At 40.5% G+C, this 16,320-nt stretch overlaps 1 protein-coding gene across 1 annotated transcript in view; it reads left to right on the top strand.

Moving 5' to 3' along the window:
• The window catches only part of fam184ab (family with sequence similarity 184 member Ab), a gene marked incomplete at both ends in the record, with an annotated part of 143,909 nt that overhangs the window by 74,056 nt on the left and 53,533 nt on the right, over positions 1-16,320 (top strand). Inside the window, 4 exons of the mRNA XM_083934711.1 lie at positions 3,507-3,692; positions 13,200-13,322; positions 14,968-15,129; positions 16,072-16,193. Coding sequence (XP_083790837.1) covers positions 3,507-3,692; positions 13,200-13,322; positions 14,968-15,129; positions 16,072-16,193 — 593 coding nt within the window. The remainder of the gene's footprint in view (positions 1-3,506; positions 3,693-13,199; positions 13,323-14,967; positions 15,130-16,071; positions 16,194-16,320) is intronic.

The following is a 16,320-nucleotide window of genomic DNA, read 5'->3' as shown; positions in this document are numbered from 1 at the left end:
CATCACTGCATTTACAAACTTCGAAAGCACTTTTTAAAAACCAAGAGGCTTAAAGGTCAGATGATTTAAGGAACAGTGTAGTCAGCAGACCAACCACAGCCGACTGTAAATGTCAAGTGTTGCTGCTTCATGTGTGTTTTCCCCTCGTCCCTTTATCTCTGACATTTGTGCAGTGTAATCCTCTGGGAGCCGGGAGAGTTCTCCCACTGAGTGAGGCCGCTGTGAATCTGAATGTCTTTCCAGAGGATAATAGAAGATCTCACACCTCTTACATTTTACAGCACCTTTCCCGTTATAGCAGCAGCAGCAGCAGCAGCATCGCTCAGTGCTCAACTGATTTCTGCTATTAGTGGATTACTCACTGTAATCTGGCTGTTGGTGGGAGTACTGTTGCTGGGGCTTTTTCTAACCTAAAATGGTTAAAGTCTGGTAATGGGAAGTGTTTTCCAACTTCTTTGCAGTAAGGAGGGATTTTTCTGGATTAATTGTGTTTGAAAATAAGCAACATTAGCACGCTGGGAGAGAAACAACATTTCCGACAATGTTAGTGGCCTCACTTCATTATAGAACGTTGTAGAAAAGTCATTAAATTAATGGGAGGCTTTTCTTTTCCCTTCTCTCTTATTAACATTTTCTTTTCCTCATTTTCATGTTTTGATCTTTGCCTTTATCCATTGAAAAAGGAGAAATTAACCTCCCAAGATGTTTTCATTCCCTGTTGTTCTTTTCATCCCCCTCAAGCTTGTTTGGCCATATGACAGCACAGCAGTCCTGCTCAGTTCGACCAGCTTTGATGGACGATTCTTGGTAGATTTCCAAAAGCAGCCCACTGGTTTGGTGCAATTAGTGCACATCGATATGATCCCTGGTGGGAAATTAAAGTTTTCTCATGTTGATGTCTGATAAAGCCAGAAATGCCTTGTAAAGTCCAAAATAGAGAATACAATGTGCATGTTTTAAGACAGGACGCAATGCACGTTTTCTGTGTGTGCTGGCAATGTGCTGTTGTTATAAGAAAAGCAGCTGTTTATTTTGCTTAAAGAGTTGAAAAAAGTGGTCAAATTGAATTGTTAATGTTCCCTCTCAGGGTGCAGCTGTAAAGATATGCAGCTGTTTGAGTTTAGCAGGGAAAGTGTTGGCATACAAGAATCACCAGACCATGCCAGAGATTTAAGAGAACATTTAAAAAGTTAAAGGGGCTGTGCTCGACATTCAGAACATAAATATAGCAGAAAACAAATATTTTTTGTTCAGAGATATAGTGGAGTAAGGGCGTCCTGAGTCCTTAACAGAAGTATTGTATTGTACGCAACATTGTTTGTTGAAGGTGTTTGAATGTTGAAGGTATCGGCCTCGGGAGCAGTGCCAAAAAAACTTGATTGGGACATCCCTATTAGTTAGTATGTATTTATCATCCATGTGCTTCTCTCATACTGTAACTTTTAGTTTTGTAAATATCAAAACACAGCCAAAAAGAACGATAAGTGGTGTAGCAGAAACCTGAAAAACCGAAACTGCCTCAACGCAAAGTTTAAAAACCTTACACCTTTAAAAGTGTATTGTTCAACAGAGAAATTGAGAAAAATGCAGCAAATTAGCTCAGATTCAGATAATATTGGTGCAAGAAACATTCTCAAAGATTGTTTCTTGGCTTACCTTCGCCGTTGTTTACTGTGCCTTATGTCAGCATTTGTGACCGATGTTACGGCTCCCATGTGGCTTTCTTTTGGCGCAGTTTGGCTAATTAACATTTTGTTAAACCCATGCAATGAAAAACAGCTGCTTCCCTGATTAAACCCAAAGTAAATGGGCTACAGATTACTATATTTCTTTTTCCAGTTTCTCAGGGGCAACACTGTTTTCTGTGACCTTATCCTTGATTCATGCGGTACAAGAGCTCACTGTCATTTGCATCGGACAGATGCGTCTGCTATTCAACATCTGATTCAACTACTACTCATCTTACTTAACCACAAACCAATCACTAGTAACTCGCTTCATCCTCATTGTCCAATCACAGCTTAGCAACCGTACCTAGCCACAGCAGGCCAGCCCAGCTTTGATATTAACGGTAATGCTAACCTGAGAGAGCATTGGATAGTTGTCCATCTCAAAGCCCTTTCTCTAATATAAGTGAATATAAGTGCCTGTGTTGCAGCATCCAAACCACATTTTATTCATAATACTAAATGCTGCTGTACAAGAAGCAAATATTTAGCTACATTATTTAAGCATCATGCATGTAGCCATAAATTAAAGACTTTTTTTTTTTTTTTTTTTAAAGGTTCCTATTTAAAAGTGTGACAGAGACAGCACTTTCAACCAAATCACAGAGTTAGCGTAATTAGCTGCAGCTTATAAAATCTGCTTGCAACTCGTCATTCCTGTCAACAAAATTGTCGGTTGTCGGCTAGAAACAAAGAGTCCGCTTCTGTGTCTTTCATCCTAAGACATCTGCAAGCAGCTCAGAGAACAAGGTGGCGGGACAAAGCTGCTCATTGGACTTGCGTACGCCAATGACCCTGATGTTGTTGCGGCTTCAAGACTCTGAGTCAGTTACCTTGGCTTGTAGCTTAGCATGGCTATCCGTTGGTGCAGCACAAGCTGCCTCTTGAGGCAATTTTCTGGATACTGGGACTGAGTGTGGTCGACTTTTGTTCCCGATGATAGTCTTAAATAAATCATAGAGAGCTTTTTGGTGTCTCCTCCAGAAGGCTAGCAATAGACACCATGTTGGCATCATTGCTAGTAGCCTCTGCTGTGTCATCTTTGGCTTTTCTTCTATATTGGCTGTCATTTCTCTAATACTTTGTAGGAACAGCGTTGTCCATTTACTGTTCAGATGAAATGAAATGACAGGGCTTTAAAAGGTTGACCAAATGGAAGTTGCAGGATCCAGAATCAAACTGTCTACTCCATCTGCCCTCCAAAAGGTAGTTTTTTCTCACTTTTGCATCTTTCTTTGTGGACTCAAATACCCATCGTTTGAAAAACAGAATGTCAGGTGTGACCGATATCAGCTCGACAGGCGTGGCAGCAGTTACTAAATGGGACAGGACTTTGTGAAAGGTCAGTCAACAGCATCCTTCACACCAGATGCTAAAGATGGGACAAACACCAACTTGTGTTAAGACTGTAGAAAAAGAATGATAGTAAGGTTCTGTCGCTGACTGGTTATATTGCTCCATAATCAATAACCACTATATCAGTAATCCCACATGGAGCCTGGTACAAAATGTTCTCTTTTCAACTTGTTTTTTTTGGGGGGAATAAGAAATATAAATGTGTTGAGAATGATAGAACATTTCACACAGAGACAGCCAGAACACAGGATTGATTCCTTGGCTGTCCCTTAGTAAACACTGACAATATGGCTGAAAAACTCAGCATATGTGTTGAATGTCAGCCCAAGCTCTTTCTATTTGTACAACGCTCACCTCTAAGGACATATTAAAAAGTGTGTGTGTACATGCATATTCATTTTCCAATATTTCTTTTTTCATCAGACCCTGCGTGAGGAGAAGTTGTCCCACGAGAAGGACATGAACAGCGTGCGGGCTCGATCCGAAGACGAGGTCAGCCAGATTAAGGAGAGCCAGGCTCGAGCTCTGGAGGAAGTCGCCAAAAAACACAGAGTGACCCTGGAGAACGCTCTCAACAACGCCGAGAAGGAAAAGAACCGCATGCTGGCTGTGAGTACACACACAGGCGGATATACAGAGCTGATGTTTTCCCTCCATGGATAACTCTGTATCAGTGTTGTCCATCTCTAATGTGATTGTGTTGTTGATTAACCCGGTGTTATTATGTGTTATTCCTGCTTTGATGAAAACAAAACACCCCAGAATGCCAGATATGACTGGCAGATAGGCACAATGAAGGAAAATCCACCAGATTCATTTTCTGAACGTCTTTGTGTAACCAGCGTTTATTGCTCAAAGCCGGAGGAGAACAAACAGCTGTAGGTTTAATTGATCCTGCCTCATCAAGCTCAGGGCTCATCTCAAGCCATAAAGACGGTGTCCTTGGGAAGCTTGTTTCCCCCCAATCTGCAAAGGAGTATTTCTCTCCTTCCAGAGACCACAGGTAGAAAGTAACGACGTGTGTTTAATATTGGGCAGCTTTGTACTCTTACTCTACTGCACTACATTTATCAAATGCATCAAATCACAAGATCTGATTATAAATCATAATGTCTTGGTATAAATTTGACATCTGAACACCTCAACGTCTCTCCTTTTACTGATACTTTAAAGTAATAATCAAATAGTTTCATTCAAATAAATGTCTTTTTAGTCACTTAACTGGGTGTTTGTGGTGACGTTCCCAGGAAAAATGTTTTCAATCACCTGACAGTTGTTGGTCCACCAGAGAGAGTAGGTGGAGAAAGTACAACAGACTCGCTCTTCAACTCTCTTGTGTTTGAAGCAGCGTGCTGTTTTTTGCGGTCTGTCCCAGCGTTTGCAGTAAACTTTTTCTATGGCCGTACAAACAGCAAGTCAAAAAGTGAGATCCAACTGTCCTTTTCGCTCTGCTTTTGGTCTCCACCAACTCCTGGACAAAAAAAAAAATTTTGGCTTTAGCGGCTAAGGAATCAACTATGTGTACAAGCTATTGGCTGACTTTGTCCATCTAGAATGGACTATGGAGAGAGAGTAAGAACCCAGAGAGCCAACTATAAAACCAAAGAATGAACTGAAAGAGGCTAAAATGCTCTGTACAGCTGAGTGGGTTCATGGCTGTGACAAACCAGAGGGTTGTTAGTGACATTTGGCTGCTTTTACAGTTGGGCCAAAACAAAAAGTCCCCATACCTTGTCCTGTCCTTTTTTTTATATAAAATTCAATCTTTAATAATAAATAAACATTTGGGTGAAAACATACTCAATAGAAGCTATTTTGACGTTTATTATTTTAAGTGCACTTACGCCCTTTTGGTTCAGTGTGTTCAGGGTCAGGTCTTTTGCATTTTGGTTAATAACTCTGGATTGGTTTAGAGGTTACATGAATCATTTTGGTAGTAGAAAAGAGCCCATTTAGAGCTTTATTTTGATATATACAACCCTTCTTTTGATATATAACTCATTTTCATCCACCCCGTCGATATTACATGCAGTCACTGGATGCATACAAAAAGTGACGCGTTGATAAACACCTGCTTAGAATTTCAACTATTCCTGTAGCTCGATATAACATTGAATATATTCGGGATGTTCAGGATTGACAGATTACAAGCTGTGTTTCTCTCTCAGTCTCTCTGCATTCTGGATTTGTCGCCTGCCAACATCTTTGGACCCTGTCACACCCCTCCAGTCTGTTGATGTTACGCACTTTTTGTCAATGAATGAGTCGGGATTATGGAGGACAGACATCCTGTGGTGTCTGCATGTGTTTTAATGTGATCATCACTATACCACTGACCACTGACATATTGCGTGTGTGTGTGTGTGTGTGTGTGTGTGTGTGTGTGTGTGTGTGTGTGTGTGTGTGTGTGTGTGTGTGTGTGTGTGTGTGTGTGTGTGTGTGTGTGTGTGTGTGTGTGTGTGTGTGTGTGTGTGTGTGGAGGTTTGTTGACCGTTCCACAGGCATTAGTGCTCATGTTAAAAATACAGTTTATAAAATATAACCACACTCCTCTTCTGTTTACTGTTGATGCTCATTAAGTAGTTTAGAGAGGAGACAGCAGCACTGAGATCCTCACAGACAATCTGTAAGCCAGTCGATAGACTTCAACGTTTAACTGGTCACAAGCCTGCTTCTCTAACCTCTGAGCTCACTTCACACTGTTGACTGACTGTACCATCTGTTACAAGAGCTGGACAGAAGCTATGAGCTCTCTCTGCCCTCAGGCTAAACTTGAACTTTAAATTTGTAGTGTCTTCGCGTCACAAAGGTCTGAATATTGTGCTTTTCTCCTTGGATATGAATCTGTTAAAAGGAATTTTTTGGCAGTGAAATCCAGATATTGTCCTTGTGTTGTTGTTCACTCCAAAACACCTCAATTTCCTTTTGCTCAGTAAAAAAACACATTTCCAGTTGGTAGCCTTGACTGTATAAGTTGATTTGCAAAGAAATTGAGACGAACATTCATGCTTCACTCTGGTTTTAAGAACAAGCTAGATTCTAGAATGAATATGTGCACAATGGCACATTAAATCAGTTAAAGGTGTTGTTATAACATGAATTATGTTGATAAATGTGTTAATAAAACGGCGTTTCACTGCCATCAATAGGGTGATAGGAGCTAGACAGGGCTTCCTTAAGAGAGAGGTTGAACTGTGTTTGAAATGGGAACTTAGTCAGAAGTCTGTGAAATCCGATGGACAAGATCATGATTTGATATATTGGACTGTAAGTTTATTACGGTTTCGAACCAGTTTTCCGGCCATGCTTGGATTTAACGACTGTACTGACAGAATATATTTAATTTAAAAGGACCCTTGGGTTTTGGCGTTTTTTCCAAGATGTTTTTTGTTTTCATTCGCCTTCTAGCTTTATTCAGCTATCTTGCATTTCCTGTTTAGGATCGTGAGCGTGAGTTGCATGTGTTTATTGAAAATAGAGCAGGGCTTTAAAAGGTATATTATGTAACTTTTCCGCATTAAAATGTTTAAAAAAGACCAGAACCAGAGGTTTTTTGTTTGTCTGCAAGAAGCTTTCATGAAATTACTTTTTATCCAGTTTAGAGTCACATTTTTACGATTCACTTTTAGATCTTGGTTGTTTTGTTTTTAAATATATATTTTAGCCCGATCTTGATCTTAAAAAGCTCAGCAAACATTAGCAGCAGCCCACCTCGCACACCTCCTGGGATGTCCTGTGTCCACCAAACAGCACCGGAGAAAGGCAGATTTTAAACATGAAACTGCTTTATTCTGTGTTTTTACCTGTTTTAATCATCGGGTCCCTTTGTTTTGGAGAGGAGGAGACCTCCTCTCCGTCTTTTGCAAAATGTTACTTTTAAAAATATTGATCAGCTCTTTGGCGCAGTGAAAAAAAGAGTCAGTGAAGCTGATTCTTATAATCACACATGCCTGCATCCTCTGTTTTTTTGCCAACAGGAGCAATAACATCAACAATTTCCAGAGGTATGACTCAGTGAAAAGGCAGCCCCCTATGCATACTGAATAAAGGTTTGGGATTTGTTATCTCTCTGCACTGGATAGTTTAAAAATGTGTCCATGACACGTAGGTTTACCACCAAAAAAATGTGCAGTTTATTGAGTTTGTGTATAGACTAAATTACATCAGAAGGGACTATAAGGGGGACCTAGAAGCTGGCACAGGAGGAAATCCAGCCTGCTGACGTAAGAGCACCTTTATATTCATCACACATAAATGTCACATAACCTTGGCTGGTAACCTAAGTAACCTGGAGGAGCTTCTCATAGTGATATAATGCTGAAAAAGAGATCCACAAAAAAAGACAAGTAGATATAAATTTTCAATGAAAACCGTGTTGGGATATATACGCAGCCTGCCTCATGACTCACACAAGTGTTGAGATGCTCTCGTGTGCTATTTTTGGGTTAACAGTTAAACTGCTACTCCTCCTATTCACACACATTAGGGCACACAGCTGCTTTAGTGTGCTGTTGTGCTGAAGTACTTATTAGATTAACACCCTATACCTACACATGTGGGAGCGTGTGGGAATGCAAAGTGAAGGAGTGGGAAATGTGCAGAAGTCAAACTCAACACAGATAAATGTCTGTTGCACTCTGTCACACTTAATTATTGTTGGATTTATTTTAGGTTAGCTTTACTTTGATTTCATTTATGTTAGCTTATTGTTACTCTGATCCTTTCCCACCTTTGTATTGAAACTGTTGCACAATAATTTCCCTCGGAATAAATAAAGCTTCTTGAATCTCTTGAATCTTGAGATATTAGTAACTTTAAATGATAACTGATTTTCTTTTTTTTTTCTTTTCTTTTTTCTTACAGTTGATAAAGGTGAAATTACTTTGACGAATTATGTTAAGCACCAAGAACTTTCAAATAACTCAGGAACTCAAAGGGATAGTTCAGATAAAAGTGGAGTTATATGAGGTATCCATAGTCAGTGTGTGTTACCTACAGTAGATAGTGGTTGGCATGCCCTTAGTATAAGGACGCAGGCAGGATTTAGAATAGTCTCACTGCTTTACCTTGCATTCAGACTGTTTAAAAAGATATTTTACCCATTTGTATCCAGGTCTGTGCCATGGTAATGTGGGCAGTGTGTCCTGTCATCTCAAGTTTACGTGGGGGGACTTAAGTCGTGCTCTCGTCAAAGCCACAAGGCTCAATTGACAAAAACAGTAATTTTACTTCACAGAACACATGAGTTGTTGGTCTACTGAAGTTGTTAGTCTTCTACGGCTAGTTCTTTAAAGCACCAAAGTCACACAATAACACAAACAAAGTAACCGATCGAGGCAGCCGTAGATCAGCAACTCGTGTTCTGAGGTGAGGTAAAATTACCTTTTTTGCCTGGTGGCTTTAAAGAGAGCGTAGAACGGCTTCAATTCCCCTTACGTGTACCTCAACAGGGCTCTCTGACAGTATGGTTAAATGATAGAAATATTCTTAATATAGCATACATTTAAACTGATCCACTTTTTTATGGTTTCGCTGCATCCATAGCAGTACATTTCTTCGCTTCCGTATCAGAACTCCTGTCTATAAAAGTACTATAAATAGCACGTTCAACCCCACTTCAGAATATCCGAACAACTCTTTAAAGTTTGCAAAGGCCGTGGGAGTTTTGAGATTTAAATTTATAGTCCTGCTTGTACGCGGATGACATTTACTGCACATTAAATTGCAAGTGGAGAGTATGAAGTGAGCAGGGTAATCAAAATTAGATTTGTGCGTGTGCGTGTGCGTGCGCGTGCGCGTGCGTGTGCGTGTGCGTGTGTGTGTGTGTGTGTGTGCTTGTGCGTGTGTGTGTGTGTGTCTAAAAACAGCCTAAATATTTCACTGCTACGTACTTAGCACAGTGTGCGACGACCCTAACAGTGCTTAAGCTCATACATACAGTACACACATCCACTTCTTAAATGACGCTTTTACACTGCTTGTCTGCTGCATATTCTATAGTATATTTTTTTACTTTCTGGGAAGAACATGAGAGTTTCTGTTTGGGAACCAGGGAGGTTTATTTTTTCCTTCTCAGCTGAAGTGAGGTCCGCAGAAGCAGGTTGATGTGCTGATATGCATTTCCTTTGAAGGTTCTTCAAAGAATGCAGCTGATTCACATTATCATTATGATGTATTTACTTCTTTTTTATTACATGACCCAGACAACCTAGAAATCTAAATTTAAAAAAGAGACAAATCCTGAAAATGTAGAAGACGACCTCAGGAGATACAAGAGAAGAAAACCTTTTACCTTTAACACGCATGGTTGAAAGGACACAGACTGTTGGTCAGCGTCAGAGAGGTGTTGGTTCAACTCTGTGGTCATTTTCCAGGCTGTAGTTCTCGAGCGCTGCCTATGTGTTTTGTTTCTGTGACATTTACGTTAGCTCGTTTAAGCTAATAAGGTGTACGGTTAAAAAAGCACAATCTCATGGATGTATTCTGACACAATGAGCCCCTGGGCACAGACATGTAAGAGGTACCCCCCTATTGTAGGAGCATGACATCCAAATTCAAAGAGTCTATTTTTAGTTGTTCAGTAATCCACCCGACACTCACCAGCAACAATCAGTGTCTGTTCAATCTGCTAATGAGCAAATGAGCTTTTCTTTCTCTCTTGTGAAAGTTTTTGGAACTGGAAGCGTTTAAAGCGGCCACTCAAAAACAGGCGAAGCACTCGGGTGAAAAAATGACCAGTGTTTTTTTTTCTCCTCATTTGGAACAAAAGAAGGAAAAAACCTTATGTGAACACAGGGCCTTAATGATACCAAACCATGCATAACTGACGTTCTAAATTCCTGGATAAAGGTGTCAGAGGGGTGCCTCAACAACGATTAAGGGTTCAAGGGCGGGGTATACGAATGCGTTCAAGTTTTTTTTTTTTTTTTTTTTAACCATATGATTCCTCAGAGGCTTCATAAAATTCAGATTAAAGAAGAGTAAAAACAACATGAAATATTAATAAATGAAAACACACATATCACACTCTTCTTCCCTCATGTGCGTGCCGTTCAAATAGCGACCAAATACCCGAATTTCCAGTATCACAACTGCTTTTGTATCTGATATGAGACGGTGAAATTGCCCCCGAGGATTACAAACTGGGCCCTGGGACTCGTTTAATGAGCCCGAGGGCTCGCTGTTCCAAACCACTAATTTGACTGCAGCCGAGGCATGCGGCTCGAAATAGCCTTGTGATGATGCCCAACCTCCACGGGGTCCTTTATTCCAGTCACACACTGCCATGTGGAAGCAAGTGATCAAATATTCTCTTGCATCAAAGTTGCATAATGAGGACGTGTTTTAAATGATATTCCGCAGTTAGACCCCATCAGAGCAGACAGCTACATTAAGAGAAGAGCGTTATGCATTTCCGTTGTCATTAGACATGCATTGAATAAGCAGACTCTCCGGCCCTGTGTGATTTTCATGGCGTACCCCCCCCCCCCTCCATAATATGCACAATAATTCACCACTCCTGTTCATGATTTAGCAAAGATTACCCAACTTGTCTTCTCACTCCAGTTTTATATCTATTCTACAAAGTCACAGGGGCAGACAAACGAGAAGAAATGCTTCTTCATCACTCGTCGTTTGATTCTCTTGTCTGATCCAAGCTTCATCGAGTCTAGTTAATCAACTTTTCTTTCATCACCCCTATTCTTTCATCGCTTTAAATTATAATGAGAGTTGTCTGTGAGGAGGCTGGCTCTGGAATATAAATGAATGGATTTCGCAGCACCTCGGTCTCGCCCTCCGTATCGAGCGGCAAGGTATGGCAGAAATCCTGATGTGTCATATTAGATTCCTCCCATATCTGAATCGATCACAAGATTCATTCAATCGGGTCCTCGATATCAGCAGACTGATGGAAAGTCACCTTACGCATCGATGAAGATTTCCACAAAATATAATTTTCCTGCATTGAATAGAATATGATGACTTCATCGATGGATTTTTGATTCAATGATTGTTGTGTTTCCTGTTTGGGGTGCAGTTGGGATGTGGTGAAATGATTTTGTTATTTTGAGGTGCACCTGTGATAATACAGTGTCAGGCTCGCACTATAGTTAAGATATTCTTTTTCTGATGTCCAGAATGAACACACATGACCAAGCAGTTGAAGCTTTTTTTACAGTTGTATTTGTATGCTCCTGACTGCAGCCTGCATGATTGTCAGGTCAGGGCTGTGTTTTTTTCAAAACACTGGACACTGGACATGATGTAATACCACATGCCTGACAGGATTTTTTGTCCAAGTTGTTCGCCACGCATGTTCACAAAATAGCTTGTTTCTTTTCACGTCTTTGCTATTAATAGCCTGTTATCTCTGTGTTGTAGTGAAGTCCCTATTGTTAGAGGCAACCCCTCCCCCCGGGTTTCCCCTCATCCCGTTTATCACGCCCTCATTGGCTGCAGCTCACCGACAGCTGCAGATATTTAGCCTGCTACGTAGATATTTGAAATGCATTTAAGGCACCAGCATCTTTAAAAAGCTCACACTTCAACACCGATGATCTGGGGCTTTTGTCAGGGAGCTCCAAGAAGAAAATCAGAGCTTGAGTCGTGTAGTGTCAACTAGGCATAAATCAACAGAACTGAGTCGGTAATTATCCCTACGAGACTACGCAACATGTAGAAATAGAAGAGAGTCTGGAGTTAGCTATCCTGGTTTTTGCCTGAGGCCCATTTCACAGTTACATTCACAAGCCTGGAACAGTCGGGAGGAAAGACTCTGTGAGGACCTGAGGGAGACGAAGGCTTCAGGCAAGAAGTAGATCGGACAGATCATAATGTAGCTTTGGGATTTCATTGTAGCCCGGCAGTAGACAGGTACTGGCCTCATTCTTTGACCTTTTTTTAGTGTTGCACGAGAGCAACCGGGAGCTGGTTAATAGGGAGTGGACAGATTGGGAGTGTAAGAGCAGGTTGACATTTAAAAATCATTCTGGATCGATCCATGATTCTTTGCACCCAAATTAAACCAAACGGTTTGATGGATGCTTATTTCTGTCAGTCAGTATACACTTCTCACAGTCATTACCCTGCCAACAGAGAAACCTCCTCCATTCTGCGGCTGGTGCAAGATACTATTAAGCAGTACGCATGAATTATTGTAATCTTGGCTCTTTCTTCCATTCACATGGATTTCCGTGAAGTTCCATTCATGTTTTAGGAACTCTTGTCAGTAGTCAATACAGTGAATTTTTTTTTTTTTAGGACATTACAAACTCCATCCTGCTGTGTAATGAATAAAAGTGGCAAATTTCATTTGACACTACGGCAATTTCCCTCAGCTCTAATTGTCCTTGGAAGGCAGCAATCATGAAACGCTATAACAGGAATCGTTCTCCATTCATCAGCAGGCATAATAAGCTTTATTATGGTAACAATGCCGGAGCTCTTTCTCTCTCCTCCCTGTCAAGGACAATCAAATAGTCTGAAGTATTTTTAGACATTTTTTTCACAGATGAATGCAGTGAATGTCAAGCAGAGGAGCGAGGGAGGCGAGCTCTGGATGTACACCACACTGAAGGAAATGCTGATCATAAATGAAGGGTTTAGGTTGTGTTTGTCACATGCACTAAATGTTTTTAGCCATGCAGGCGACATATTAACGACAAAACAACACGAATACTGATAAAATGTTCCTTGGCTTCCAATGAACTCAGCGGTTTTAACCCCCGTGTGAATTACTGATCGAGACACTGGACCTCAACTTAAACACATAATTTATCATTGTCTACCACCCATTCACAACATTGTGAAGTTGTATTGGATCATGGGAGAGGTGGTTTTCAACATCATTGTTGTGAGCTTCTTCCAAAGCAAACAGACCCGCTGACATGCGGCCAAATTTAATGGAACATTTCCCTGAATACTATGCTCCTTTGAACATTGTTGGAAACATTTGAGATGATTTAAGTACTCAACTCAACAAAATATGTAACACAGGCCAAGTAGTTTTGAGACATTTTTATTCAGAGAAGACCTTCAGTTCCTCATTGATGCTCTTTGGCGTTTATTGCTCACTTGTTTTGACAGATTTGTGTTTCTGGTTGTTTTTTTCGACAGGAGCTGGAGCAGCAGTTTGAGAGGGAGCGCCTCTCGCTGGAGGAGCAGAAGACGACTCTCAGGCAGCAGCTGGACGAGCTGAGAGATGAGCTGACCTCCAAACTCAACGCAGCCAATGAGGAGGTAGGGCATGTGACTTTTTTGCGGCCTCAGATCCATTATTCTGTAGAAGTGCACTCATACTCTGTTCCTTGAGTTTTTTTGTTTTGTTTTCCATGTGTGTTCTTGGTTACCATATGAGAAGTATGTTTTGTACTGTAATATTGCAGACTTTTTGAGGAAAGAATTTTTAGACGCATCTACGTTTTCTAAAAGCAGCACGTGTACCGCCACTTCCAGCCAAAATACATGTGCTGCCTATGTGGCATGACAGTTTGCCCGGCAAAGCATGTCCATTATAGTCAACTGAGGCTGCTGCATGGACCACAGCAGACATGCGGGCGCTCTCCAATTACCCTGCTTGTTTATTTTTTCACTCTAAGCTCGGCTACGTCGCCCTCCAACAGGTATTTTGTTCAATTTTCAGTTTGCCACAGACTGCATCCCCACTCTAAAACACACAGATGAAGTCCCACCATCAAGTGTTTCATTTTGGGATTTTTTTCAGGTCATAACTAATAAAGTTAGAAAGTATTGGGAAGTCTCTTTTTGCCTAGCAAAGAACTTTTTGTCCACGTTGAGTTTCACATTTCACCCTTAACGTTTGACCACCGGTTAAACTGTGTTTGTGTTGTTTGTAATGAATTTCTCATTCACTACTCTTTAACTTCATTTTGTTAATGTCACCTCCAAGAATGAGTCTGAATCCTATAATTAAATGAATGATAAATAGTATTTACCACTTGAAAGGTGAAGTAAACCGTATTTCCCAGTCTTTTTAGCAGCTGAAAATGAGAAGAGGGTCACTTCCATATATGCAGCGCCCATCGTACACATTAAAATGACCTGTGTGGGAAATGAACTGTATAAACCAATACTTAGCCCAAGAGTTATAGCTATTTAACATCCTAAACCTAAATTATCTTCATGATTAAAATATTGTTACTATACAAAATCAATGTGATGAATAAAGTCACCTGTTTTACTGCCCCAATCAACTGAATGCAGTCATGTGAAATGACTATTATATGTAAAAATGATTATTATAATAAATAAATTATATAAAATTATTTTTTATAGATATTGGCTTCTAAAAATGCAGTTGTTGGCTACTTCAGTCAGTCATTCATTCATTCATCCATTAAGAATTCTGGTTGTTTTTACAGAATTTGAAGTATCCCAACTTCTGTGTATTTTGAACATGAATCGGAGGATGTAACCCTGAGATTTTGGGAAACACATATATAATTGTGGTTCATGCATGTTAAAACACAAAGAAATGGTTTAATCCACTCCTTGATCTTTGACAACATTGCTTTCCTGTGTATAAACCAACTACCACACTTTCTATTGATGTTGTTTGTGCACTCTAAGTTGTACTGTGCTTTTAACATCAAGCTAAATTAATATCTGATGCCCTGCAAAAACTATGCTGCCGCGTTTGCAAAAAAACTATATGGGTTTGGCTCATTTAGAAATCAGAAATGGAAATGGTTATTGAATGCATTTTTGATGGAAATTCCACCTCGCTGAGCATAAAATGCTGATGGTTGTTTCAAGGTTGTTGCCACACTGAGATGCAGCCCGAAGCACAGCAGAGCAGAGGCTGTGGATACATAGTTTATTCTCTCTGTCTAACTCTCTGTCTGTCTGTGTCTCCTCCCCGCAGGTGATCCGGCTGCAGCAGGAGGTGCAGCAGGGGGAGCAGGACATCGGCTCAGCCGAGGGGCAGATCTGCACACTGAAGGAGGCGCAGGACAAACTGCTAGAGGAGCTGGACGCTACCAGGGCCCGACTGAGGGAGACGAGCAACCTGCTGACTGCACTGCAGGTCAGCAGCACAAACAAAACACAAACACACAAACACATGCATGATTGTTTATTCTGTACGAGGACACTCACTGATACAGCTTAAATGTCCCCCCATAGAAAAAAGCAATTAAAACTGTATTCTTTGTTGTTGTTTTTTTTACTTCACTGGGGCAATAAACACAGAAATATATCTATTTTTTTATCAGACCCCACAGTTTTTTAAGTGTTGGCCTCTAACAAACCATTCCAAGTCCATTCATGGTATATGTAAAACAGAAATATAATGCTGTTATAATGCAAGTAATATGTTAGTTTACTATACCAACATTAGTTCTACATATTCCTTATAGATAAGTACCTGTAGAAATGAAATTGCATAGAAAGGGCATTGGGCAATATAGCCTAGTTGGTCAGCACATACTATCTTATGTCAACGGGATTTTTCAAAATATAGTTCATTGGCTTTTTATTGAATTAACTCATATTAGAAAGTAACCATTATCTTTTTTCTGCAAAATGCAGCAAATGATTGGCTTTTTTAATCTGATAAATGACTACAGATTGAACCAGTTGTCATCTTTATCCAATTTATTTCCTGTTTATCAACTCCTGAATTAGATAATGGAGTCATTCCAGTCCTAAATCGACGTATATTTTTGGTGTGATCAGAGCAGGGTTTTGAAGGACTTCCATGTTTTCCACTGTTTTTGGACTGACACTGCCAACAGCAACATTTTGTGTTCATGATGTTACTCCAAACGGCTTTAACCTTTATTCACGCTACACAAAGTCCAAACAGTTTTTAGAGCTGCCTTAAGAACTGGATTCTTGTTGGGGCAGAAACAAACCTCTAACCAAGGTCACCCTGTCTGTCTGTCTGTCTGTCTGTCTGTCTGTCTGTCTGTCTGTCCGTCGGTTTGTCTGTCTGTCTGAGTTTGACTGATTGATTTTTGGGTTTCAGGGAGAGTTGGAGATCCAAAAGCGTCAGCATGAAGCCAAACTCATCACCACCAAAGAAGAAGAAAAACTTAAGATGGACAAGATGGCTCTGGAGCTGGAGCTCAAATGGACCGAAACACTCAGGTGTGTGTGTGTGTGTGTGTGTGTGTGTGTGTGTGTGTGTGTGTGTGTGTGTGTGTGTGTGTGTGTGTGTGTGTGTGTGTGTGTGTGTGTGTGTGTGTGTGTGTGTGTGTGTGTGTTCGTGTGTGTG

This window comes from Echiichthys vipera (assembly GCF_963691815.1).
Source record: "Echiichthys vipera genome assembly, chromosome: 19".
Classification (NCBI taxonomy): Eukaryota; Metazoa; Chordata; class Actinopteri; order Perciformes; family Trachinidae; genus Echiichthys; species Echiichthys vipera.
Note: the sequence above shows the minus strand (reverse complement) of the source record. Positions and strands in the feature narration are given on the sequence as shown.